Genomic DNA, 26,069 nt, shown 5'->3' with positions numbered 1-26,069 from the left:
TGAATAGCTTGTGTGTTACGTCACTGCTCCTTATACGGCCGGGAATAAACTGCAGCGTTTGAATTCAGCACCAATGCACACCCCCTCTACTTGTCCTGCTCTTCAAGAACATCAAAGCAAGACACACGAAAGTGGGCCCCGTCTGTACACACAGAACCCCACCCACTCCACTCTGCCAGCACGACACCTTCTCCTCACAGCTCGACTCCGACACATGCTAACATGCTGCCTCGCAGGTTAGGGTACCATGTATTTATTAACAGATTTATAGCGCCCTGCTTTGACAAAGCAGTGGCGTCGCAGCGCTGTCGGTTTGTTCAGTACTTCCCTGGATCCCTTAATCGCCCTTGTGCATTTCACACCCAGACCAAACTCCTACAACATCTGGCACTCTACAGCTTTTTTTAAATGTGCCATAAATCACAGTTCACATTGCAAATTATGGTTCAAGGTGCTCCATATTGGTGTAGGCGGACCACCCATCCATATCTGTACAGACAACACATTCCACATTCTTAGTAACTGTGCCTTGGTCGGAAATGTTGTGTGCTTTTTAAGTCAATTTAGCTAGACTTGTGGCAATTGTTTTCAAGGAGATAATGGCATACAGTTTTTTACTGCGCGCATTGTGGCACCTCCATAGTGTCTTAGTTTTGGTAGAGAACTGCTGTTGTAGGGAGTTCTCACACAACCCACCCACACCCTCAGCAGTTGCACTTTTGCTCTGTCAAAGCTCCTCTTCCAAGGACTCCCCTCCTCCCTGTTTCGATCAGGTTGAGGTTTAAACTTCCTGGACAGCTGTGCGTGCAGCCGTGTGTCCATTCGAGGCAACGTAAGAGTGGTTATAGTGTTCTCCCTACTCCCTGTGCTTTATCAGAGCTAGTGTGAAAGATTATGTGAAGCAGAGTTTAAAGCCTGCTTGGCAGTATGCAATATTGCTATCAGCAGACAGTCAGCCTTGTCAGTGGGAGACACGAGCCATGCATCTGGGGCTACCCCCAGCAGAAACAAACAATTTAGCCATAATGTTTACTCTTTTGTGTCGGAGGGAAGAGTCGGGATCCTCTCCTGTTCATTAGTAAAGGGGGCACATTAGACTTGTGAAAGAATAGCACACAGTGGCACAGATGGACAGAGCACGTGGTAGGCCGGAGTCTGATATGCATCTGATTAGACTGACATCATTGTCTTTGTTAGATCAGATTCACAATTGCTTTATCAACCAGCCTGCTTTCTCAAATTTGCTTGAAAATGCACCAATTGGGCACTCTTTTTCCAAAAATATTATTGGGGGAGGGACCCCCTGTAGGGGGTTCGGACTCGCTCACTAAGCTCGCCGCAGTGCAGTACAATAATTATTTTATGCCTCACCACTTTCAAATGTCACCAGTCGCCACTGGGAACTCGTAGTGACAAGCTCCTAGCCCATGTACTCAGCATGGCTTCACTGTGAACTTAAAAGGTCTAAGAATGGACTTAGACACTACAGGGGCATATTTGCTAACGCAGTTATACAATCACAAGAGGTACAGTGCACCCTGCCTTAGCACTGTAAGGCCTGCTGTAGGGGTCACTTACCTACGCCTCCTGCTGTAGGTTGGCCTGGCAAACAGGGATTCGTGCCAGGTCGACTCGTCAATTTTATTTGTACCAAAACACACAGGCTACTGTGGCAGAGTGCATGTGTTTGGTGAGGGGTCTCTTGGGTGGCACAATACATGCTGCAGACCTTGGAGAGCCTCTCTGGTCACAATGCCCTTGGTACCACTGGTACTTTTTACAAGGGACTTCTGTGTTGGCCAGAGATGTGCCAATTGTGGAAACAAAGGTACAGTTTAGGGAAAGAACACAGGTATTGAGAACATAGTGCGCATTCAGTCAAAGATGCATCAGTCAGGCAAAAAGTGCGTGTGGGGGAGGGTAACTATGCCAAAAGAGTACTTTCATGCACTCTTGGCCTACCGTGAATCGTAGGTAGCGCCGATTGGCAGGCAGGCAGGACAAGAATGAATAGGCGTCCTGCAAGTCCAATGCTACCATCCAATCTCCAAGGTCTAGAGCAAACAAGGCTTGAGCCAGTGTGAGCAGTTTGAAATGTTACTTTTTGAGAAAGTAGTTGAGGGCTAGCAGATCTAGAACAGGAAGAAGGTCTTTGGCCTTTTTTCAGGACCAGAAAGTAGCGTGAAACGCAACCACAGTCTACTTCCGACACCGAAACCGTCGCTATGGCCCCCTTGAGCCAAGAGAGTTCTGACTTCCTCCTGAAGCAAGTTCAGGTGGTCCTCCATAATGCAGTCGTAAGATGGAGGGAGGGGTAGTATCAAAGGGGAGGGAATAGCTCTTTCAACTATCTGAAGCACCCACTTATCCAAAGGGATATTTTGCCAGTGTTGGAGGTGATGGCTGATCTCTTTAAGTCCCAATTCGCAGAACACAAATGTGGGGAAGAGGTCTGCTATCATTTAAAAAGCCATAGCCCCTGCAGGGATTTGCAAAAGGGATCCTGACTCGTACAGATTAAAGAAGTGTGTATTTTTGGGACCTCCTACAAACTGGGCACTTTCAATGCGACCGATTAGCACATCCACTGCCGAGCAAACTGAAGGTGAGGAGTAAAACTAGCTAGTGTGTAAAAACTATTGACTGGATTGCGACCAATCTTACTACATTAGGCCCATGAACTCTACATAAGAGTCAGCCCTGACCGTGTCCTTTTAATTAAATGGTTATCATAACTGGTAATGCAAAAGGTATGCCAATGTTACTTTTTAGGTATTGCCCGCACAAGCGGTCGAGTTGTGAAACAACTATTTGGCACTTACAGTGGGCTTACAGCCCGCCCACTGCCTGGCTTTATTGTCAATCTTCTTATTCAATGGTTTGCCTTCTTCTTGTGTTTATTTCTCCCCTAGTGTTCACCCTCTTTATTTAGTACATCCACTGCAGAGCAAAACGAAGGTGATGAGGAAAACCAGCTAGCATGTAAAAAAACATTGACTGGACTGCGACCAATCTTACTACGTTAGGCCCATGAACTCTACATAAGAGTCAACCCTGACCGTGTCCTTTTAATTAAATGGTTATCATAACTGGTAATGCAAAATAGATTCCAATGTTACTTCTTAGGTCTTGCCCGCACAAGCTGTCGAGTTGTGAAACAACTATTTTGCACTTACAGTGGACTTACAGCCTGCCCACTGCTTGGCTTTATTGTCAATCTTCTTATTCAATGGCTTGCCTTCTTCTTTCTCCCCTAGAGCTCACCTTCTTTACTATCCTTTTGATTGATTGATCTTCCATTGCTCATTCATGGGGACTACATCTTTCTTTTGTTAAGAACCCCATGAGAGAGCATGCACTTAAAAATAAAAATGTTTTCACAGTTCTCATGTGTGCTTCTACCCCACTAAATACCAGCCTTCTGGGCCTGCCCATTTGCTCTCTTCACTGTGTGCAGCTCTCTCATGTGCTTCTACTTGCAAATACGCCAGCAATCTGCTTTGCTCTCCCACATGTGCTTTGCACCGCCTAGTGTTGCTCTCTCCCTCACATGCTGCTCATGTGCACTCTTCTGCGCTTCTCCTCTTGACTATTGTGTTTCTCACTCCCTTATGTGCTGCTTTTCTCCCACTCCCCTACATCCTCTCCTCTGTTGCCTCTCACCGCACGACATTCATTTTTGCTTTTAATTTTGTACTTAGTATTTCTTTTTTTTTATTTACCAATTAAAGTGGTGTTCATCATTGTGGATCGGCAACAGCGGTCGTGTCACTATGCCTTTTTTTTTTGCTTAGTGAGGCACTGCGTCGCCAAACTGCATTGGTAATACTAATCGGCCCAAAAAGCAAGACCTATTGGGTCTGCCAATGCTTGTTTATTTTCCCTGCCTATATTTTGCTCTGCATTTGTGGGATTGCTAAATATCTGTTAAGATGAAGTTTCTGGATTTGGTGTCTTACCAGTGAGCCAGAGACCTTCACTGGTTGCTTGCATGTACTTTGTTTGTAACCTTGTGTTTTAGGAGTGTCAGGCATTTGTGTGATGTGTAAATTGTCTGCTTACTTTTTGGGGTAGGGCGTGGTTCCAAAAAATGTGTTCTTGTTTTTAAAATGCAGATGTCTCCAGAGTGTTTAGTGTGGTCGATGTGAAGTGAATGGATAAGTGGGAAGTGGTCCATCTAAATCACTGTATTGGATGTCTTGGTGAGGCACACCTTGTTCATTAGTCACTGGGAGCCACATACAATAGCTCTAATTGCTAAGTTAATAAATATTTAAATTGCTAAGTTAATAAATATTTAAACACATTACGAAAAAGGATTATCCATTTGCCATGTTTTTTTTACCAGTCTCTTTCATCAAGGAGATACTTTCTTCTTTACGCTCATCATACACTCTGGTTCCTGCTACTTCTCTTAACAATTTCAGTCTCTGAGAGTCAGGAGCTGTAGCCATTTGGTTGATCTAAATGAAAAAAATATTAGTTGAAAAAAAATGGATGCATGCATGCATGAATAACAGCCATGCCACAATGTCAGAACGAACATTAACTATGCGTATATTAACTGCAAAACAAAGCATTTCCAACATAAGTGCATGGAAAGTACTGTCATTATGCACGGTAGGGCTGCATTTACTGGTGTTTAGAAACAACTTCTACCTAATCCCATTTATCCTCTTTCAACATTAAAACCTAACTTCCACAACACCAACTCAGTCTTGTAAGAGGCTAAACTACTACTTTCAGAAGATTAATATTTTGAAAGAATGGCGACATATGCTTAACTACCGGCTACCTCCAAAACTATAGTGTCTTATTTTCCTGTTCAATTTATAATAATAAATGAAGTATAAACCAATACTTTTCTTGCTAGAAGCACATGCTCATGTCAAAATGTGGTGTGTGATTGATGCTGAGAATGGTGTGGCACCTGATACTGCTTGCAGGGTCCCAGTCACATGTGGATGGAAAAAAAGATGAAGACAAGCATTGGCTTAGCCAATAGGTCTCGCTTTTGGGACCTTTTGAGTGTTTAGCCATGCAGCATATGCATACACAGGAGGAAGGACACTTCAAAAACCATGCTACAAAAAAAAAAGGGAAATGCCATATTTAGAATCTTGAGTGGCTTTTGCGTTGTGCAGAGTCAGTGGGGCTGGTGTTTGGTAGTGCAGTTGCTCAGGACTTTGAAGTCTTTGGTGTATCTGCCTTGCAGGTTTGATTCTTCTGATAGCTTGGTTTCAATAACAAACAGAGTTGGTTTCCAGGGCCCACCGGCCGATAAGCTGAGTGTGTCTGCTTTATATCACAGGGAGCCGTCTCTGTGCCTGGGAAAACAGGCCCTGTTTACTTATTGATTTTCTGCCGGGATGGGACAATGGCACGACATCTACTCAGTAAGAAACAAGCATTTACAATGCAACGGTCTCGCCTTTGCAAAAGTTAGAGCTATTGGCATTGTAAATGACAAACTTTTTATTTATGTGTTGGTTTTGAAAACAGATACATAAATGCCATTGTCATTTACAATGCCAATAGCTTTAGCTCTCGCAAATGCGAGACCTATTGCATTTGCACACACACACGCACACACACACAGAGCCACACACACACACACACAGTGCCACACACACAGTGCCACACACACACAGCGCCACACCCACACACACAGCGCCACACCCACACACACAGCGCCACACACACGCACACACACACACATACATACAGCGCACACACACACACACAGCGCACACACACACACACAACGCCACACACACACACACAGCGACACACACACACACAGCGCCACACACACACACACACAGCGCCACACACATACAGCGCCACACACACACACAGCGCCACACACACACACAGCGCCACACACACACACACAGCGCCACACACACAGACACACACACACACACACACACACACACACACAGCGCCACACACACACACAGCGCCACACACACACACACAGCGCCACACACACACACACAGCGCCACACACACACACACACAGCGCCACACACACACACACACACACACAGCCACACACACACACACACACACACAGCCACACACACACACACACAACTGCCTCACCCACCAAGCTTGGGAGACCGGTTCCCTGGCTCTGCCCCAGCTCTCGGCCACACAGCGCGGGGGCAGGCTCCCGGGACTCCCCGCTGAAAAGAGGTTAGAGGGCTCGTGGGGGGCGGGGGGAGCAGCGCACCAGGGGTAGTGGAGGAGGGCAGGGGGAGTGGTTGAGGGCACCGGGGGTGGTTATCGGGAGCACTTACACACTTTACACGTTACTGCATGCAAGAGATGAATGATCCAATAGTGAAAGGCCACGCTGGCGGCTGCAGCACCACGAACCCAGGACCATGCGGGAAACCTACATAGCAGAGTCAGTTGGGGCTAACGCTTTAGTCCAAGGCCCAATCCAAGCGTGTGACAACCACCAGCAGGCCTCAGCAATGCACGGGCCCTCCCGCTGTTTGCGGCTCGCAGACCACGGCCCCGCACTTAGGCCCACTCCCGCCTCCGCAGCAGCAGGTTCAAGCAAGGCTGCGCCCCCACTCACCGCAACCAGCTCCAGCACCACTATCCTCCCGCAGCAGTGAGTAATGCCTGGCGCATTGCCCCGCCGATAACACCAGGCCTCCACACCGAGTCCCAGCTCTGTCTGGGTCTCCACAGCCATTCAGGGACCGATGGGTGCCCACGAGGCATGTCGCTCAGCAGCAGAGCTCCCTCGCAGTCCGAGCACTCCACACCCAATACCTGGCTGGGGACAAACGCCGATGGAGTGGTCATGTTAAAACGGCTTGTAAACGGCCCGAGCACGGGACGCTTGTGTGATCTCCGACACACACAGCCTGCTATACAAACCATAAAGAGCTCGCTTCACACACACAGCCACACACACACACAAACACAACTGACTCACCCACTAAGCTTGGGAGACCGGTTCCATGGTCTGTCCTAGCTCTCGGCCACACAGCGGCAGGGGCAGGCTCCCGGGACTCCCCGCTGAAAAGAGGTTAGAGGACTCGGGGGAACAGTGCACCAGGGGTAGTGGAGGAGGGCACCGGGAGTGGTTGAGGGCACCGGGGGTGGTTATAGGGAGCACTTACACACTTTACACGTTACTGCATACAAGAGATGAATGATCCAATAGGGAAAGGCCACGCTGGCGGCTGCAGCACCACGAACCCAGGACCATGCGGGAAACCTACATAGCAGAGTCAGTTGTGGTTAACACTTTAGTCCAAGGCACAATCCAAGCACGCAACAACCACCAGCAGGTCTCAGCAATGCATGGGCCCTCCCGCTGGTTGCGGCTCGCAGACCGCGGCCCCGCACTTAGGCCCACACCCGCCTCCGCAGCAGCAGGCCCAAGCAAGGCCGCGCCCCCACTCACCGCAACCAGCTCCGGCACCACTATCCTCCCGCAGCAGTGAGTAATGCCTCGTGCTGCACCCCGCTGATAACACCAGGCCTCCACACAGAGTCCCAGCTCCATCGGGATCTCCACAGCCATTCAGGTACCGCTGGGCGCCCACGAGGCATGTCGCTCAGCAGCAGAGCTCCCTCGCAGTCCGAGCACTCCACACCCAATACTTTGCTGGGGACAAACGCCGATGGCGCAGTCACGATAAAACGGCTTGTAAACGGCCCGAGCACAGGATGCTTGTGCGATTTTCGGCACACACAGCCTGCTGTACAAACCATAAAGAGCTCGCTTGTGCGTATTTTTATGAGGACAAAAAAAAAAAGCTCCACGGGCTCGCCATATCCGACTAAGCCCCGTCCTTTTCAGACTGGGGGGGCGTGTTTTTTTTCTCCCCTCTTCTCCATTGGCTGGAATGTAAAAATGTGCGTGTTTTTTTACATTTCGGCCAATGGAGAAGAATGAGAAAGAACGTTAAAAAACTTGTTACTGTGTGTTGTACACTGGGTCTACTTCTCCCACAATTTCAACATAAAGCTTAGCTGCCATAATGTTGATTTTTTTTTAATCACTGTTTTTCACTTTCCTCAGACGTTTGCCACATTTTTCTAACTAGAGTGTGCACAGTTTTCATAAGACATGGTTGAACATTTTAATTGCCACTGACTGACCTGATATAGTTAATTAGAATATCAGTAGTGTGTCTATGTAGATCTCTTGTTATAAACATTGAAAAAGCTCCAGTCAACTTGGCATAGGGGTGGAGCATGTGTCAGCAATAACGTTTTCCTGTTTGTTTTGAACCATAGAGATCCTTAAATATAAGTTGTGCTGTTATATTACAAAGATGCCTAGGATGTTTGCCAATTGCTCATCCAAGAAAAAAAAAACTAAACGTTGCATCCAAAAAACTATTGGTATATTCTACCCCCTTCAGTCTACTACAAACTTGGTTCTGGCAGGGCATTAAACTCAATTCCAAAAGAGGCATGAAACTACATCAGGCATGTTTATGTACCATAACAGGGATATAGACGGGACAATTTTCCTCAAATGCCTTAATACACACTTCTCAAATACTCTTACAATGAACATTTGGGTATATCTTATCTTACTTACAAAACAATCAGCATTTTCACACAAATATAGCTAAATGAGTCATTACAGTAACTTCTTGAAAAACTACTTTTAAATATTATAAAACTAACAGCTTATCTTGGTAATTATTTGCCCAATTCTATCTACATTCTAGAAACACAGTTAAAAATTCGATCATTAATGTTAATGTCTCACCTTTCCTTGTTTCACTATATAATAAGGGTTACTGCGAGAAAAGCCAGCACTTTCAAGAAGATTCATGACATCATTTTTCCTATAACGAAAAGTGAAAAAAGTTGTTAAACTTGGTTTTGCGCCTGACAGCATAACTACACAACCAATATACACATGGTACATAAGCACAAACGTGTCATAGCTTTTTCTCCAGCTTGTCCTGTACCAGAAGTAAGCCTCTTCTCATCTGTCCACAATGGGTCACATGTTTTGGTGACCCATCTGAAAACATATCAAAAGTCACAATTGCAATTAAAATTACGTTTCTGCCAAAACCTTATTATACTAAGGTGTATGAAAGAACAGAAATGTTGGCTGCTCCTAGGTCAGGTAGAAACTCATAACAAATAATAAGGACAAGTTACATCTTTATGAATTTGAAATTCATTCAACAAGTCAGTGGTTCCAACTGCAGAATCTATTTCATTATGCAAATCTTGATCATTTTGAAAAGGCAAAAAAAGTAATTTGTTATGATCAAAAATAGTAGGTGTACAGATCTACACACTTCAAAACTGCTTTCCAAATAAAATTCACCTGTACGTACCTTCTATGCCCTTGTGCACCCTACAAAAATTATGACAACTAACTGTTTAGTAGGAGCTAGAGGGCGCACGGCAAGATGGCCGCACCTGAGTGAGGCTCTGCCTGGCCGAGCACCTATCCTGATAATATCAGCAATAAATCCTTGCAATCTGGGGCCCAGGTGTGGCGGATCGGACAGGGGACAGTACCCTGAGCTACATGCAGTGATTGTGGAGTAAATTAGATGCTGGTAACCATTATTCCGGCATAGCTCACCTCGATGATGAAAATGGCGGCGCCCGTGAGGCTGGCTCGTTAGTCTGTTCCTTGCGGGATTATTGGCGGTGGCAGCACGGCTGGAGCTTGTTCCCTGGCAGATTCCTGACTGCTGACGGCGCTGTCCGTGAATCTGAAGAAATCGGCGCTGGCCTGCTGACGGAGACAGCCCTTGCTGAGGACGTGTGGTAGCGGCCTGGCCGGGCCTTGGAGCAGCGAGGCGGAGGGCCCTGTATGACTGCGGCGCTGGAACTGAGGTGCTGGCGGCGTAGGGGCCGCAGGGGCCTGTGTCCGCGGAGGTGGTCCTGGTGCTTGCTGCGGCCCGGTTTGCTCCGCTTGGCGCTGGGTCTCTGGGGCAGCTGAGGCCGTGGGGGCCAGTGTCCGCAGAGGCAGGGGCGGCCCTGGTGCTTGCTGCGGCCCAGTTTGCTCCGCTTGGCGCTAGGTCTCTGGGGCAGCTACGGGGGGGGCTTCTCTGCCGGCTTCGTTGATCCTCTGGCTGGCTGGGCACGGTGCCCCTCGTAAATCCAACTGTGGATGCCTGCCTTTTGAACTTGGCCCTCTGGAGCCTTCTCATTGCTGCGTTCAACGGTAGCAGCTGCCCGGGAGTGCGGGCCTGTGCGGTTACGGGGAGAGGAGACTACTGGACAGGTGGTTTGCGGCCCACGCTGGAGGTGTCCTGCGGACTGGGTGTCACTTTCATCTGTATTGAAGGCCTGCTGAGAGAGTAGCGGTGTGGATTGCCGAGTTGCCTTGGAAAACTACGATATAGGTCACCCTATGCTTAACTGCGCAGATACTAGGCTGGACGCTCCCTGGGCCTGGTGAGGTTGTGGCTCAAAGTTTGTGAGCAAAGGACGGCTGTTGTAGGAGTGCGCTGAGCCGCACGACCTCTACTAGAGTGGGGCAGTGGACTGTCAGCGACTGGTATTTTGTGGCCGTCTGTGCTGAGAGATATCCCTCTGGATCTCTCCTGTTTCCCAGTGGTGCGCTGCTGCGGTGCGCTGCTGCGGTGCCTGCTATTGCGGTGGCTGCCCTACCATTTTGTCCTGAATACAGGGTGTGTACTATTCTTCTGGTGGGAACAGTTAATCCTTGCCGGCATTATGGGTCGTAACGATAAATCTCAGTCGCGCCTTACTTTTGAGGCGCGAAAGACTGCTAAGCCTTCCCAGAGCGCAGCCTCCGACTCGGAGGCAGAACCCCCCCGCCCGAGTCAGGAACAATCCACTTTGGAGCTCACGCTCCTCGCTATGCAGCGGAGCCTGCAGTCCATTGAGGGCTCAATGGAGCCGGTAAACCATCGGCTGGATCACATGTCTTCCCAGTTGGAAAAACAAAATGTTCGAATGGGGGAGGTGGAGCAGCGTGTGTCTGCCGCTGAAGAGGTGTTGAGTGATGTTGCGGGGAAGACCCTAAACATGGAGAAGGTCCTTTCCCTCATACAGCCAAGAATGAGGATTTAGAGGCTCGTTCTCGTAGGAACAATATACGCATTCTTGGCCTGCCTGAATCAACAAATGTGGGGAAAATGGAGTCCTACATTGAGCGCTTGATCACGGAGATTTTTGGCTCTGACCACCTGTCGCCTTTGTTCATTATCTAGCGTGCTAACAGCTCACTTGCTGCTAAGCCGGTGCCGGGTGCGCCGGGTGCGCCGCCTGCGCATGGCCAGGGAGAGAGGGACGGTTGAGCATCAAGGGAACACTCTATCATTCTTCCCTGATTTTACTGTGGCCGTGCAGGCAGCTCGCAAGGAGTTTGGCACTGTTAAAAAATTCCTTCAGAATGAGGGGGTCCGCTAAGCAATGTTGTGCCCAGCTCGCCTGCGGATAGGGACCGAGGACAATTATAAAATTTTCAACACTCCTAAAGCCGATATGGACCATGCAAAACAATTGAAGAATAGACGGTGTGAATCCCACACTAATTCTGAGACGGAGGACTGATGTGGGTAGGGGGAGGACAGCTTCAATAATGAGTGCCTTTTTTACCTCCGTCGTATGTGTTGGTTACCAGGAGGTGCATTTATCTTGTGTAATGTTGCAAGTTCTTATATCACGTTATAGGGTGCTATGTTATACTGCAGTGCTAGTGGATGCCACTGTGGCCTCCAGAATTGTGACAGGATGCTCTTTACTTAGTGACAGTGATCACTGCTCGGCCACCTCCTAGAGGATGGGAGGATGGAAGCTCTCTACGCTCCCTCATGGGTGTACCCCGAATTTGTATTCTGGTGGGTGTTCTGGGTGAGGGTAGGGATGTTCTGGGATGGGATGGCTTTCGCGAGTTGTGGGTGCTGAAGTGGGTGGGGGGTTGTGGGTCTGGGGAGTTGGTGTTCTTCTTTTACAGGGGATTACTCACTGCGATGGGAAGTTTTCATGATTTATCTACATTTGCCGCTTTGTTTAAATGTCGCAGTCTTTCTTCCGAGCCTGGTGTGTGGCCTACTGCAGGGTGGATGTATTGTTTTGTATTATCAACAGATGACCATGAATAATTCGGTTTGATTCCTCACATGGAATGTTCGGGGCCTTAACTCCCTCAAGAAGATTAGGTCTGTTTTTGCTTATTTGGATTGAATGGGGGTCCATGTGGCTCTGTTGCAGGAGACCAACCTGACTGTGGAATCGGTGTGGAAGCTGGGAACTCGCTGGGTGTGGCCTCCTCCTATTCCTCCTATTCGAGAGGTGTGCTGGTGCTTGTTAAAAAAGGGGTCCCGTTTACGGTGATGAGAGATGAGACGGATGAGCTGGGGCGTGTGGCGATTCTGCATGGTTATATGGGTGGTGTGAATGTCCTATTGGTAAATGTATATGGTCCGAATTTGGACGAACCTTCCTTTTACTCTGATGTATGGCGTAGAGTAGCTGCGTACCTCTCTGCTGCGCTAATATGGGGTGGCGATTTTAATGTGTGTCTAGATGCCATGTTAGATAAAACGGCTAGTGGCGAGGTTTGTTCGAACAAGGCGGCGGAGGCATTACGTGGTATATGTGATGCTGGTAATCTATATGATATATGGAGGTGTCGGAATCCGGGTGGTCGGGAGGGGACGTTCATCTCTACGGTACATGGGTCATGGTCCCGACTTGATTCTTGGTTACTCTCTGAATCTGCTTGCTCATGGAAGACAGGGTTGAGGCACGAGACGCGTACATTGTCAGATCATTCCCCGGTGGCTTTGGATATGAGGGTTCCCACATGCGAGCGTCCGCCTTACTCATGGCACCTACAACCAACGGAATTAGCAGACCGAGTTTTTAAGCAGACTGTCACTGGCGGGATAGGGAATTTTTTCAGAGAAAATGAGGGTACTGTTGAAAGTGCGGGGGTGCTTTGGGAAGCCTTTAAAGCTACCATCAGAGGGGTGTGCATTGGAGCCCAGGCGGGAGTACTGCGTGAATCCGGTGTCGTATCTCAAAGCTTGCCTCCGATATATCTGCACTTGAACGTGAGTATGAGTTGCATCCCTCACTAGTTACGCTAGCAGATATAAGATCCCTTATCACTGAGCACAAAGAGACTGTCGACCAAGAATTGCTTCATTGCACTCGCCGAAAGGTGGCGCGCTATTATGGGGAAGGGGGACGTCCTAGCAGATCACTAGCGCAGTGAGTGGCAGCCCCTCGGTCACAGGATTTTATTACGGAATTGCGAGATTCTGAGGAGACTGCTCACTATTCAGTCTCCGACATCAGTGATACCTTTGTTCAGTTTTATACCCAGCTGTATGCCACCAAGCATGATCTGTCATCTGAAGAGATCGTTGAGTATTTGGATGACGTGGCTTTGGGCTGGCTCTCCAACACACATCGGGAGTATCTGGTGTTACCATTTGATGAGGAGGATGTTAAGATGGCCATAATGGCATTGCCCACCTGTAAGGCAGCGGGCTTGGATGGGCTCCCTAGTGAGTTTTATAAGGCGTATGCATCTGAATTGGCCCCGCACTTACTGGCAGTTTTTGCTGAGGCATATGATACTGGTAGGTTACCACCGTCTCTTCGTGAGGCTCTCTTAGTCACACTGCTAAAACCTGATAAAATCCTGACCAATTGTGAATCGTATAGGCCGCTCTCCATAATCAATATTGATACTAAAATCCTTGCAAAAATGATCGCAACCCGGATGCAGCCGTTGGTCCCTTTGCTGGTATTACTTGACCAGTCTGGCTTTTGTCACGGCGCCCTCCACTGCGCACAATCTTCTAACTATTTTTTCCACTCTACATTATTTTGATCCCGAAATGCAAGCAGTTGCTGTGTTACTAGATGCGGCAAAAGCTTTTGATTCCGGCCAATGGTCATATATGTTCACGGTCTTGCTTTGGATGGGCTTTCCTCCCTTTTATTTAAAATGGATTCGGGTGCTCTATGAAGAACCAGTTGCGAGAGTGCGCGTCAATGGGTGGGTGTCCTAGGTGATCCCAATAGGGGGCGGCACACAACAGGGGTGCCCATTGTCCCCTATGTTGTTCTCGCTTGCCCTTGAACCTCTCGCCTGCAACATTCGGCAGCTGCATGCAGAGGCTGCGTTGCGGTTCCATCAACGACCATTGATAGTCTCGCTATACGCGGATGATATGCTTTTTTAGGTCCGTGACCCTGGGGTGCATTTGCCGGCGTTGCTGCGGGAGTAAATTAAATTTGAAAGTTTTTCCGGGCTAGGGATCAACTAGTCGAAGTCGGTAGTTGTCCCTCTTATGGCACACACGAAGGAGATTGCACTGGAATTCCTGATGCTTTGGACATCTGACCCTGTGAAATACTTGGGGGTCTGGATCCACAGGAATACGGAAGTTGTCATTTCTGAGAACTACAGGCGGGCGTTCACTGGTATCACAGAAAAAGCGGAGTGATGGGCTCATTTGCCCCTCTCGCTGGCGGATAGACTTGCGGTTGTGAAAATGACCTTTCTCCCCAAATTATTATATCTCTTCATCAACATCCCGATAAAATTAAATATGGCTTTTTAAAAAAAATCTTCAGTCTGTACTGACGGCATTTGTCTGGGGTGGGAAACGGTCAAGGTGTAAATGGGACCTACTGGTGCAGCCATTTGAGCGAGGTGGTTTTGAGACTCCGGATTTCCGACTATATTATCTCTGCGCTCAAGCTCAGTTCGCCCATTACTAGCACTTCCCGCAGCAGTATCAACCACATGTGGCCATAGAGGCTGATGCGGTGCTTCCATTACCGGTTCAGGCGGTAACTTTGTCCGGTGGTGTGGGTGGTCCTCGGTCGGAGATCAATCCTGTACTTTGTACTGCGTGGGCCCGGCGGCAATTGTCAGAAAGAGCGCAGCTGCCATATCTCTATGCCCCATTGCTACCTCTGGCCTCCCATTCGGAAATATCGGCTGCACAGGAACCGCAGGTCCTAGGAGCCTTGGCTAAGGTGGGGGTTACACGGATTGGTGATCTACATGAGAAGGGCAGGTTTAAATCACTGCAGGAGGTACAGAAAGGTGTGAATAGGGGTTTTATGTTCGAGTTTACATATGTACATGTGCGCCAGGCTATTAGAGCTGTGTATCCCGATTTCCCGGCTGAGCCCACTACTCTACAGACGATGCTCTCGAATGCTGAGCGACCAGGTCTCATCACTAGGCTTTATAAATAATCACTGCGTGAGCATGACCAATATGAGCTCCCCTCATTTGTGAAATGGCAGGCAGTTTTAGGTGGTGCCCTCACTCCTGATGTGTGGAATGGGTGTTGCGCTCTCACTGGGTGTCTGACGGCTAATTGCAACCTTAGAATAATCCATTTTAAGTACTTGCACCAATTATATTATACTCCCCTGTAGCTTTTAAAATATAGTCTTCGTAAGAATGCTAATTGTGTGCAGTGAGGAACGGCAGATGCAGATTTTATGCATGTGGCCTGGCAGTGTGGACGAGTGGACGCATTCTGGGAGGAAGTGATGGAGATGCTGACTGAGGTCGTACAAAAGCCAGTTTCATGTATCCCTGTTATTTGTCTGTTAGGCTATGTTAAAAGCTTTAAGCCAGCCAATAGGCGCCTCATTGCACTGTCTACCCTGTTTGCAAAAAGAGCTGTGACTTTGGTTTAGCCCTGCTCTACGTCCACCTCCAGGCCTTTGTGGTATCTGAGGTTTATTACTACTATATGGTGAATCTATGCATACTGTTTATATCCCATCACAGTCGACAATATATCTCTCTCAGTTGGGGCGGGCGGGGTGGGAGTGGGGTCGGGCAGGGTTGACTCTTGCTTGGTATCTATCGTACTATTGATATGTCTATTGTAGATTCAGTTCCAGCTAAAAATCAATAAAGAAAGTTAAAAAAAACAACGAACCGTTTAATAATTTTAGACCTCAGTTTCAAACACCTGGTATTACATGTTGTATGGGTGCGTGGAGAAAACACCTTTGTGGGAGAAATTTCAGAGGAATAGAATTCGGTCAAATTCTTAAAAAAGAAAAAAAGTAATGGCTTAGATTGGACCACAACTATGAATCTTACATAAAAAAATAAAAAGATAAATGTTAAGCACTATGATGATGGGTTTGTAATTAGCACAAGACATGATGCTTTCAGGAAAGGCACAATGGAATAATAACATAAAACCACGTACCAGCCGACGGGTTCTACTGACGTTTAAGGGTGTAGCAAAGGTTCATGTCCTACTTAAGAAATACATAACTATAAAGTTCATAGGAGAGTCTTAAGCAAACAAAGCAAATATTTACTAGAGTAGAGTTTATGAAGTTACTATCAGGATTTCAGAAGTATTTGTAAACTGAACAGATACATGGTGAGCCTCTATTAACAAAGTAAGGGCACCGCCGGTGTAGAGAAGCCCTTTTTTAACTATAATTGCAGAGTTCATTCGATCTATGTTTTAATAGGATTTATTTTTTTTAATCTGCTATTAGAACCAGAACATTTATGGAGGAGAGCTTTTAACAAGGGTAAAATAACTATATGAATCAAGAACCGTCTAAACATCTGTGTTTTTACTGTCAATTAATTTTACACAATGTATAATTTATATTATTTTATGTGTTTATCTTGTATTTTCTTTCATGACCTTATTTTTAGCTGAATAAAGATTATTTGATTCGAATTGAATTACATGTTAATCTGCTTGAACAGGCAAGTGGTTGGCTTTCTTGGAGGAGAAATATCAATTTTGATTTTTTTGCGCCTAGATGGTACTACTGCTATTATTTTTATTTTCCGGAATTATTTACAATGGAATAAGAAAAGGAAATAAGAAATATATTTTTACTTTTGTTTTGATTTTATTAAAATGAAAACAAACCATTTAATTATTGTGCCCTGCAAATAAGCACAAACTTTACAAAAATGTTTTTATAACCAATGTAGTGCTCAGGGATATCGGACACTGGAGGAAATATACAGTGCTCCTGTGACGGAAAATCAGATTTGATCAAATATAAATACAATTTTGAGTGCAAAAACAGATGTGAAGAGTACCTACGTCACCATTTTCTTGTCTAAGAAATATTGATCCTTTTTTGCTCCTATGACGCGACGTAATGAAACTTCTTCTTTGTCAATCTTTTGAAAAATAAAAGAGCACATTTTATAATTCTAGTAAAACCAATCTAAGATTTCAATATCTCCTTCATTGTTCGAAATATAATAAATAAGATATCTGTGTGTTTAGCTCACAGTAAACTGAACCACCAAATGACAATGAAAGGCAATGAAAAATATTTTTACAAGATCTATTCAGACTACAAATATCTGTACAGGAATAGGTTTTTAAAGTGGGTTCTAAGAGTCAAACATTTCATAGGACAACACTTAAAAATTGTCAGAAAGATTCTGCACTACTAGCCAAATTACACAAACCAAATTTGCTTAGAGTGACACTTTTAAACTTTGTATAGCTGTAAATACATTTGAGAGTTTTCAGCCACAAGAAAAGTGGTTTTAACTTACAGGTAATCTGTTATCCGAGTTATCAAATATAATTTCCACAAAAGCAGATATAACACGAGGTCCAGTTCCTTCCTAACAAAGATTTTAAAACATGTCAATTAATCAAGGAACATAAAAATGTAAAATTTCACTGTATCAAACAAATGCCTGCAATAACTATTCATACAGATCGTTTAAAATGAGTGATCAACATCAAAACAATATTAATAAAAGATTACAGAAAAAGGTGGCTAAAAATACATGCATTGAGTGAGGCTTCCCCAGCCAGGTGACATTAAAAGGATGGTGACCAAATGGCCTATAATTTGGATTTCTGTTTGAGCAGAACTATGCACTGATAATAATTAACACATTGAAGATGGAAATAGGAGGTCATGGCATAAACTGTTTTTGCTTTTATGAGGGAAATTTCAACGTATGTACAAGCCTTTTAAAGTGAATGGAGTAGATGGAGTATTCTCGGCTTAGAATGGCAACTGATCGCTCAACTAACAAGTAAAAATAATGATGAGGATGGGTTTGTTAGAACAGATTCCTTGACAGCAGATACCAAGTCTGAAATACAAGCCCTTGAAAGGGGGAAGCTTTGGGAGCACACACCTTGAAATGCACCAGCTCCTTTTTTGATCAACAGTTCCACATCACATTCAGAGAGCTGAGAGGGTTTGGGACTCAAGAATAAGAGCAAGAATTCATAACAGCAGCAAAGCATATGTCATATTGTCATAATGGAGTGAACTGACTTGGAGTGAACGTATTGCAATAAATTACTCAGGTCTGAAAGTGGTCATTTACAGAAACATCAAACATGTCTAAAGGAAACAGAACACTTTAAAAATATAACATGCCTGAATAAAACAAAACTCATTCTTCAATTGTGCAAGAAATGGTAAATAATCAAATTGTCTTGTTTTCTGTGACTTACATGCAGCAGAGCCAATCGCTGCTCTGGGCGAAGATGGCTGAACTCATCACTGAGGACAAACTGAATTGCTGCAAAAGAAAGAATATTAATGAATCAAATATATCAGTTTAACACCTCTGGCAAATTATATCTGCACTTAGTGTTCCCACTATTTGCTTTTTTATTTTTTGGGCCCCCAATAGGTTTGGAGGTTTGATGTGGTCAAAGGTCTGCTAGACATCTTTCTACCACGGTCCACTGTAGGTATTATTTTTTTTTTAAAACACACAAAATGGTTCCCTCAGGGGAACAGTTATTCTATCAAAGTAGGTGCTCCTTGTGAACTGCGCAGTGTTTGTGGATGCTGAGACAATGGTCAGCAAAAGTGTGCCATGATAAATACACAAAAACAACAAATCTTCACTTAAAAATGCATACATTTGTAACGTGTGGAGACCTGAACTGAGGGTTCTAGCTATAGCAATCATTCATTAAAGTCAACAATATGTACGACGACGTTTTGACCCCAAAGTCTTAACTTCAAATGGAGTTTTCATCAGGCCATAAAAAGTACATATCTCTTCATTGGTGATATAGGTAGAATGCATCAATTCTGAATAAAACAGAATAAGTACACCGGTCCGCTGACAATTATGTAAGCTAAACTGTTTCGATATGCATCGGAGCTAGGCTCAGCCATCACTGTGTGTGAACACGCAGTTCAGGTATTATGGCATTTCCTTACACCATCACCCCGCGCCTCAGGCTAACTTGCTGAGATTACAAAATTCAGGTAAATACAAAATATTTATCAACACGGTATTATAAGGGACCAGAAGAATTACAACAAGACCTGTACAAATATACTATTACCCTATGGAATGGGAGACCGTTTTAATATTCATAGACCAGTCGTGTCTCTCTACAATGTACAAACTCTCAACTAAATTCTGAAATTAGAACTGGCCTGGCAAGGATTCAGATGAGTTATGAGGCCTCCTGTACTAAGCTATTTTATGGTGAGGAACGCTCCACATAACAATTTATTTAGGGAAGAATTTATGTTTTGCGACCAAATTCTGGTAGCAAAATATTAATATTCTAACCCATTCCTTTTTGTGAATGGCCACAAAAAAGTTTTTGGCCCATGGAACTACTGCCTGCTCATAAAAAAAAAAGTTTGTGCAATTAAAAAACTTTTTTTTTTAAATGCATCCCATTTTCAATTTAAAAAAACACTGTTTTATTTAAAACAATCACAAACATGGTGATAAGGCCTCCCAGGATTTTTGCGGTGCAGATTAGCCAATTTAGTGGCATTTTGCAGCAACTGATTTTCCTACAAATACACACTGCCTTCAAAATTAACCAGTGTGCTCCTCTGTGTCTTAGCTACCAGAGGGTTGAGCTCAGGTTTAATTAGTTTATATTGTTGTTCATCTTGAAAAGGATTGTGATTACTTGAGGTGGGAACTCCTCCAATTCCTTCGGGTCAACAGTCACCCCTACTTTTTGCCTGGTATTTAATGTAATTTTGATAGAAAGTGCACTGAGATCCGGCTATCCAGGTCCCCAGTGCCAGATCTCTTTCCCTACCTAAAAATGTACAAGTGTTCCATAACTTTAGCACCCCTGTAAGTCCGTAGTAAATGGTACCACGAGTGCCCAGGGTATGGATACTAAAGGTGGTCCCCCAAGGCTGTAGTATGTATTGTGCCACCCTCAGAGGCCCCTCACCCAACTCATGAAGACTGCCATTGCAAGCTGCGTTCTTGGTGCAGATAAAAGTGTCAACACGACAAGGCACACATCCCTGTGTGCCAGGTCTACAGTCCCTTGCTCGCTGTGCAACTGGATTCAACCTAGCCTGGCTTATTAAGGATGATAGACCGAAACCAGCCCCTGGATGCTTGTTTCTGGTCCAAGGAGAACCCGGCTCAGGGCTGGACTATTCCCATGAGGAGCAGGGTCAATACTGATTTGCATATGGCTGGCTCCAAACTGGGGTGGTGTAGTGAGCAAAAGAAAGATCTTTTTTACTGGGGGTGAACAGGATTCATTCTGCGTTCCGTCCATCATTTGTTGCCGCAGCATGCCTACAGACACTGCATACAGTATAGGTAACCACCCCAAAGCACTGCAGGCCTTACAGCCCTAAGGCAGGGTGTGCACTATACTAGATGTGTGGACATATCTGCATGAGCAGATATGCCCCTGTGACGTATAAGCTAATACTTAGATGTCACAGGTGAACAGGGAAGTCATTTTAAGTGCATGTACTGGACACTGGTAAAAATGAGTTCCCCAGCTACATGATCTGAAATCTAGGATGTTTGCTGTCAAACACCTTGTATTAATAAACGCACACTGATTCCAGTGGTGGATTTATTAATACATGCACTCAGAGGGCACTTTAGAGGTGCCCCTTGAAAACCTACCAGCTTCTATCTAGAGTTGTGGCTGACTGGTGCAGACCAGCCTGCCCCCACAGACAGGTTTCTGACCCCCTGCAGGTGAGAGCCTATACTTTTTGAGAGCAGACACAATGCCTGCTCTGGCCGCAGCAGTGCTTTATATGAGCCGGTGCTTTCTGGTGCATCATCACTTAATCATCAACACTGGAGCTTTTCAAGAGCACAAGTTAAGGGCAAATTCATTTGTGGTAGGCACGGGGAGATTAAGTTCAGAAAATCTTTAGTCAGCTGTGACCAGCCATAAAAGAGTACATCACAAATATAACACGTTTCATGATAAAACACCCCCAAAAAAAAATACACAAATATCAAATAGGAGTTCCATAAATAGAGGAGCAACTGCGAACATGGCACACATCAGCAACACATTTTGTGTTTAAATTTCAACATTAATCATGGTCGGAAAAATACATAAATAAAAAGTCATTTTCCGACAATGTTTTGAAGCCGAACTGCGAAAGAAATATATTTATAAACCATTATGCAAATAAATTCATCATTTAAAAGCTGAAGATAATGCAAGGCGGCCCGACATCATCTTATATTTAGGAATTTTTAAAGTGGTTTCAAAAAGGCATGTCTTTCCTTAGTATACAGTTTACAAAAATACAAAATGCAATGTGCTCTGAACAGATTCTGAATCACAGGGACATAAATCCAATTCAGCATCAGAATATACTTTTCAAGGAAAGGAAACCAAGAAATGAGAGATTCCAAACCTGAACCTAATAAGGTAATACAATTTAGCGTGGCTAAGGTAAAAGAATAGATATAGTTCTGTGCCTGGTGAGCAGACTAAAAGTGAGTGATCCACAACCCTTTTTTTCGTTGTTTCCTGTAAACCTCTCAATGAATAGGAGTGAGATAAAAAGTCAATTTTCAGCTTTGCCCTTGATGTGTTGGAAATGTTTTCAGGATTGTCAAAACAATCCAACAATCCCAGGGTCTCCAATTGAGCCTTAACGTAAGAGATCCATGGGATTTTACTCACCCATTCCAGTTTTAAACAGTCTCTGATGACAGTACGATTCAAAGCTGTTTCTTCCTTCACCCAGATATTAAGCCACAATAACAAAGGGGCTAAATGTATACAAAAGGACAGGGGGATCAAACCAAGTTCGCTGTGACAAATGGTAGCAGCAGTGCTTTTTGGGACACTCCGTAAACGTTTCAGAAGCATTCTCATATCTCTGCAAGCATTCAACATTACAGGAACTTCAAACTCTGGCACCTTACAGGATGACAGCACAAGTGCGTGCTTTTTACATTTCAGTCATTACCTTGATGGGTCGAGAGCCTAGTTTTTTTGTAAACCCGAAGATTGCCTCCAGGCTTTGATTAAAACCCCTAATCCTCGCCTCAAATAAGTGAGACCAAGTATTTTTTGATTCAAAGAGAATTCCTAAATAAGAGAAAGTGGGCAAGTAAAGCAATTTCTCATCGTTTATAAAACAGGTCTTTAAAATTGCAGGGGATTTACCCACCACCATAATATGAGATTTAGCTACATTTGTCTTCAGGCCGAAGTCATCCACAAAATTATTAAAACTAGTTAAAAGCCTTTGCAACCCCACGCCAGTTCTGTACATTTAAACACAATCGTCTGCTTATAGTAGCGTTGGTAACAGCCTTCGGTCTATCTGGGGCGCGCCAGGGGAGATTAAGTGATTTGCCCAGAATCACAGGATGTTGAGCCGACGTCGAGACTCAAACCTGTTACGCCAGCTCCGAAGTCAGCAGCACTGACCATTATGCCACATCCTCTCCCCACTTTCATGGCTCTGTTTTAGGCAGTGCTAACAGGAGTAATGGGCTGTTGCAAGCTGCCTTCTGACCAGAGCCCCAGCACTGAATTTCTTTTTTTGTTTTTGTTTTAACAATTGACCACTGGAGGTGTGGTCTTCTCCTCCAAGCAGGATGGCTAGTAATCCGCATACTAAAGCAGGAAGCTTCAAAGGCCTCTATCACCTTTGATATGTTATTACAGCTTCCCCAGACAGGGGAAATGCCAGCCCCATACCCTGGGCCTATTTGGCAGCAGGGCAGGCTTGAAATTGGTGCATGGTGCACTACAAGGCCAGTGACACCCCTAAGGTGAGCTGCTTGATGTGCCCCCCTATAAGAACATACCACCATCTTGGTGATGGCAGAATTAGGAACTCTGGAACAGAGTTATTGCAACTTGCAGCAGGAAGTGGTCATATAGGAGGTGTAGTGACCCCAAGGGTAAGTAGCCTATTGGCTACCACTCTTCACTCCCCTTAACACCCCTAACTTTAGCATTTAAGGGAGCCCCTGGCACCTGGAAAGCAAATTCTACTGTCCTGTAAAGAAGGACACCGAAGAGCCATGAAAAGCAGGAAATGAGGAGCAGCAACTGACTTGGCGCCGACCTGCCTGCTGTCCCCAACAATTGCACCTCCTACAGCTGCTCTGCCTCCAAAAGCCTGGGAGGACTGCCAGCACTTCAACAAGCCACCAGGATCTCCTGTGGAGTAGTAGAGCTGCTCCCCAGAACCCTGCAGGCACTCAAGAACCACCACTAGGACTTTGGACCTCCAAAAACCTGACACCAGAAAGCACCTCTGCACCCATGTCCCCCAGCCAAAGACAAGTGGGTCAACAGTATCGGCGAGATCCTGCGACCCTCCAAATTAGAACCGCACCTGTGCTTTGACGAGACTGGACTCCCAGTCACAGCCTGCAGCCTCTTTGTGCAGGTCCCCTCTACTGCAAGTATTTCCTACAGTGAATATCTGACGCGTCAAGACACTACCACACCAGAGCCCCACAACCCAAGGAGAATTGGGCTGAAGGTGTCCCTACATGCCCAAGCATCGTGAGACCCGAGCCCGGCTGTTGGCACTGCCAGACTGCTCCCCTCCGCCAGTCCCAAGGTGCAGCCTCTTTGTCCCTGGACCGTTTCCCATTGAAACCAACGGGGAACCAAACACCGAAAAGCACCTCTGCACACAGACGCACCAGAGCCTACCTAAGTGACCTGTTGGTGCTGATTTGGGCCTTGCCCCATACTTACCTTATCTCCAGAAGAATGGTCCTGTAAGTTGCTGCTAAATACCTGTATGCAGTAAAGTGTTTTTCCCCATAGGATAACATTATCACATTGGAGACAGTCCAAATATATTTACCCGTTTGCTTCAAAACTGCTATTAAAAAGTACTTACCTGATGATAAAGTTTTTGGCGCTAAAAAATATATAAACATTTATTTGTCTACATTGGTGAGGATCTCCTTATTGAGTGCGTGTATTATTTATTGGCTGCGTGTATGCAACAAATGTCTAACACTCCTTGATAAGCCTAAAGCTGCTTGACCACGCTACCACAAAAAGAGCACCATGGGATTGTTAAAGCAAGCCCTGTCAACTAGTAAGGGATACCTGGACTCTCTACACAATAAACCTCTTTTTGGTATGTTACATAAAGAGTCAGCTTCCTACACATTCCTGATAAAGAAATCCCAAATTGAGAATCATCAACTGTAGCAATTTATAATTTCTTAACATGAATCTTTATACAGGAGGCCCTTAACCACATCGGTGCGGTACGATTTACCGCCGGGTGCTGACCCCTAATGGAAACGGGCGTGGTCACGACGGAACGGTTCCGTCATGAGCACAGCTAAACCGATGCTCATGACGGAACCGTTCCGTCATGAGCATCGAAGGGGTTAAAGCATACAAGTACCACCAACTGAAAAACACAAACAAAGAGATAATATGGAATATTCAACACAAGGGAGTGAATATTTATTTTATTTTTTTCCACCAAAGAACAATTCCATATCAAGATTGGAGGCGAGGATTAGGCATTTCTTTCTTCGTTTATTTCGTCCCGCAGCCATTTGCAAGCAAGTAACAAACAAGAAACAAGATTGGAGGCGAGGATTAGGCATTTTTTTCTTAGTTTATTTCATCCTGCAGCCATTTGAAAGCAAGTAACAAACAAGAAAAAACGACATCTCCCATAATGCTCTATGAGATTAACTACAGTCCCCCCAGACATCAAAAAAAGCATTTGCAATGCAATAGGGTCTCGCATTTACACAAGTTTGAGATATAGACACTGCAAATAACAATGCCTTGGCGATAGCGAGGGGGTGGACGGCATGGGTGGTATGGAGGGCTGTGATGCGACCCCGCTACTTACCCCACCGGGACTTCCTCCCCTCGGACGACTGCTCTTCTCGGAAACGTATCCCGAGGCGTCCTTGGAAGCAACCCTGACAACAAGAACCCCACCCCTCTCTTTTTTGCAGGAACCAATCGGGGGAGACCACATACCGGAAGCACATCACGCTGACCCCGGAAGTCCCACCTCGCCTACAGCGCCGGAGCAGGGAAAAGCCAGAAGGGAGAGAGAGACGCCGTCGGAGCAGCGATCTCGTGACAGGAGACTCGGACCGCGGAGGAGGAACAGGCGAACGAAGAAGCGGACGTGTGGACGGAAGACTGGTGGAGTCCCCAGGAGGTGGCTGAAGAGCGGCCGCAACTCATCGGAGAGTTGCGGCGGAGCGTGTGAGTTCCAACAAACCACCCCCCCTCTTGAAGCAAATTAGGTGCTCTGTAAATAGTAAGCACATTAGGTGCCCTGTATATATATATATATATATTGTCCCCCTCTTGTAAGCACGGATCTGAGAGCACTGTAAATATCTGTAAAGCACCCGGCACCCTGTACAGCACTGTTCCCTTTCCTTCACGACCTTCCACTGGGCACTCGTCTTCCTGTCTCCCTAAAAGCCTTCTCCCCAACACCCTACCCTAACGGTCTTCTTCCGCGCCCCTCACTAGAACCCTGGTGTTGGTAACGGTTGTGATTATAACAACCCAGCAGGACTAACGGCTCCTTATTTCTTATCTCTTCCTGACCTCCGAGGACCTTCCCCTTTATCCGGACATCCCGACTTCCCGAGGACCCAAGACCCAACCCCACCTCGAGAGATTCCAGACGCCTTACCTTGGAGCCACGCTTTTGTTTCCCTGCTTACCTGAAATCCTACTTTGTGTTAAAATAAAAGAACCGATATTGCCCACTATTTCCGTCCTCCTTGCCTGCTTTTCCAGCCCGCCGGCACCCCACGTTCACAAGGGCGCAGTGAGATGTGCAGTCTGCAGTTCTATTGCAACCACAGAGGT

At 45.7% G+C, this 26,069-nt stretch overlaps 1 protein-coding gene across 1 annotated transcript in view; it reads right to left on the bottom strand.

Annotated features, from left to right (window-relative positions):
• The window catches only part of SMC3 (structural maintenance of chromosomes 3), an 889,895-nt gene that overhangs the window by 767,563 nt on the left and 96,263 nt on the right, over positions 1 to 26,069 (bottom strand). Inside the window, exons 4-8 of the mRNA XM_086922774.1 lie at positions 18,459 to 18,526; positions 17,534 to 17,605; positions 17,067 to 17,146; positions 8,756 to 8,834; positions 4,346 to 4,463 (exon numbers count right to left, since the gene is read on the bottom strand). Coding sequence (XP_086778900.1) covers positions 4,346 to 4,463; positions 8,756 to 8,834; positions 17,067 to 17,146; positions 17,534 to 17,605; positions 18,459 to 18,526 — 417 coding nt within the window. The remainder of the gene's footprint in view (positions 1 to 4,345; positions 4,464 to 8,755; positions 8,835 to 17,066; positions 17,147 to 17,533; positions 17,606 to 18,458; positions 18,527 to 26,069) is intronic.

The sequence above is a fragment of the Lissotriton vulgaris genome, chromosome 5 (assembly GCF_964263255.1).
Source record: "Lissotriton vulgaris chromosome 5, aLisVul1.2, whole genome shotgun sequence".
NCBI classification, from domain to species: domain Eukaryota; kingdom Metazoa; phylum Chordata; class Amphibia; order Caudata; family Salamandridae; genus Lissotriton; species Lissotriton vulgaris.
Note: the sequence above shows the minus strand (reverse complement) of the source record. Positions and strands in the feature narration are given on the sequence as shown.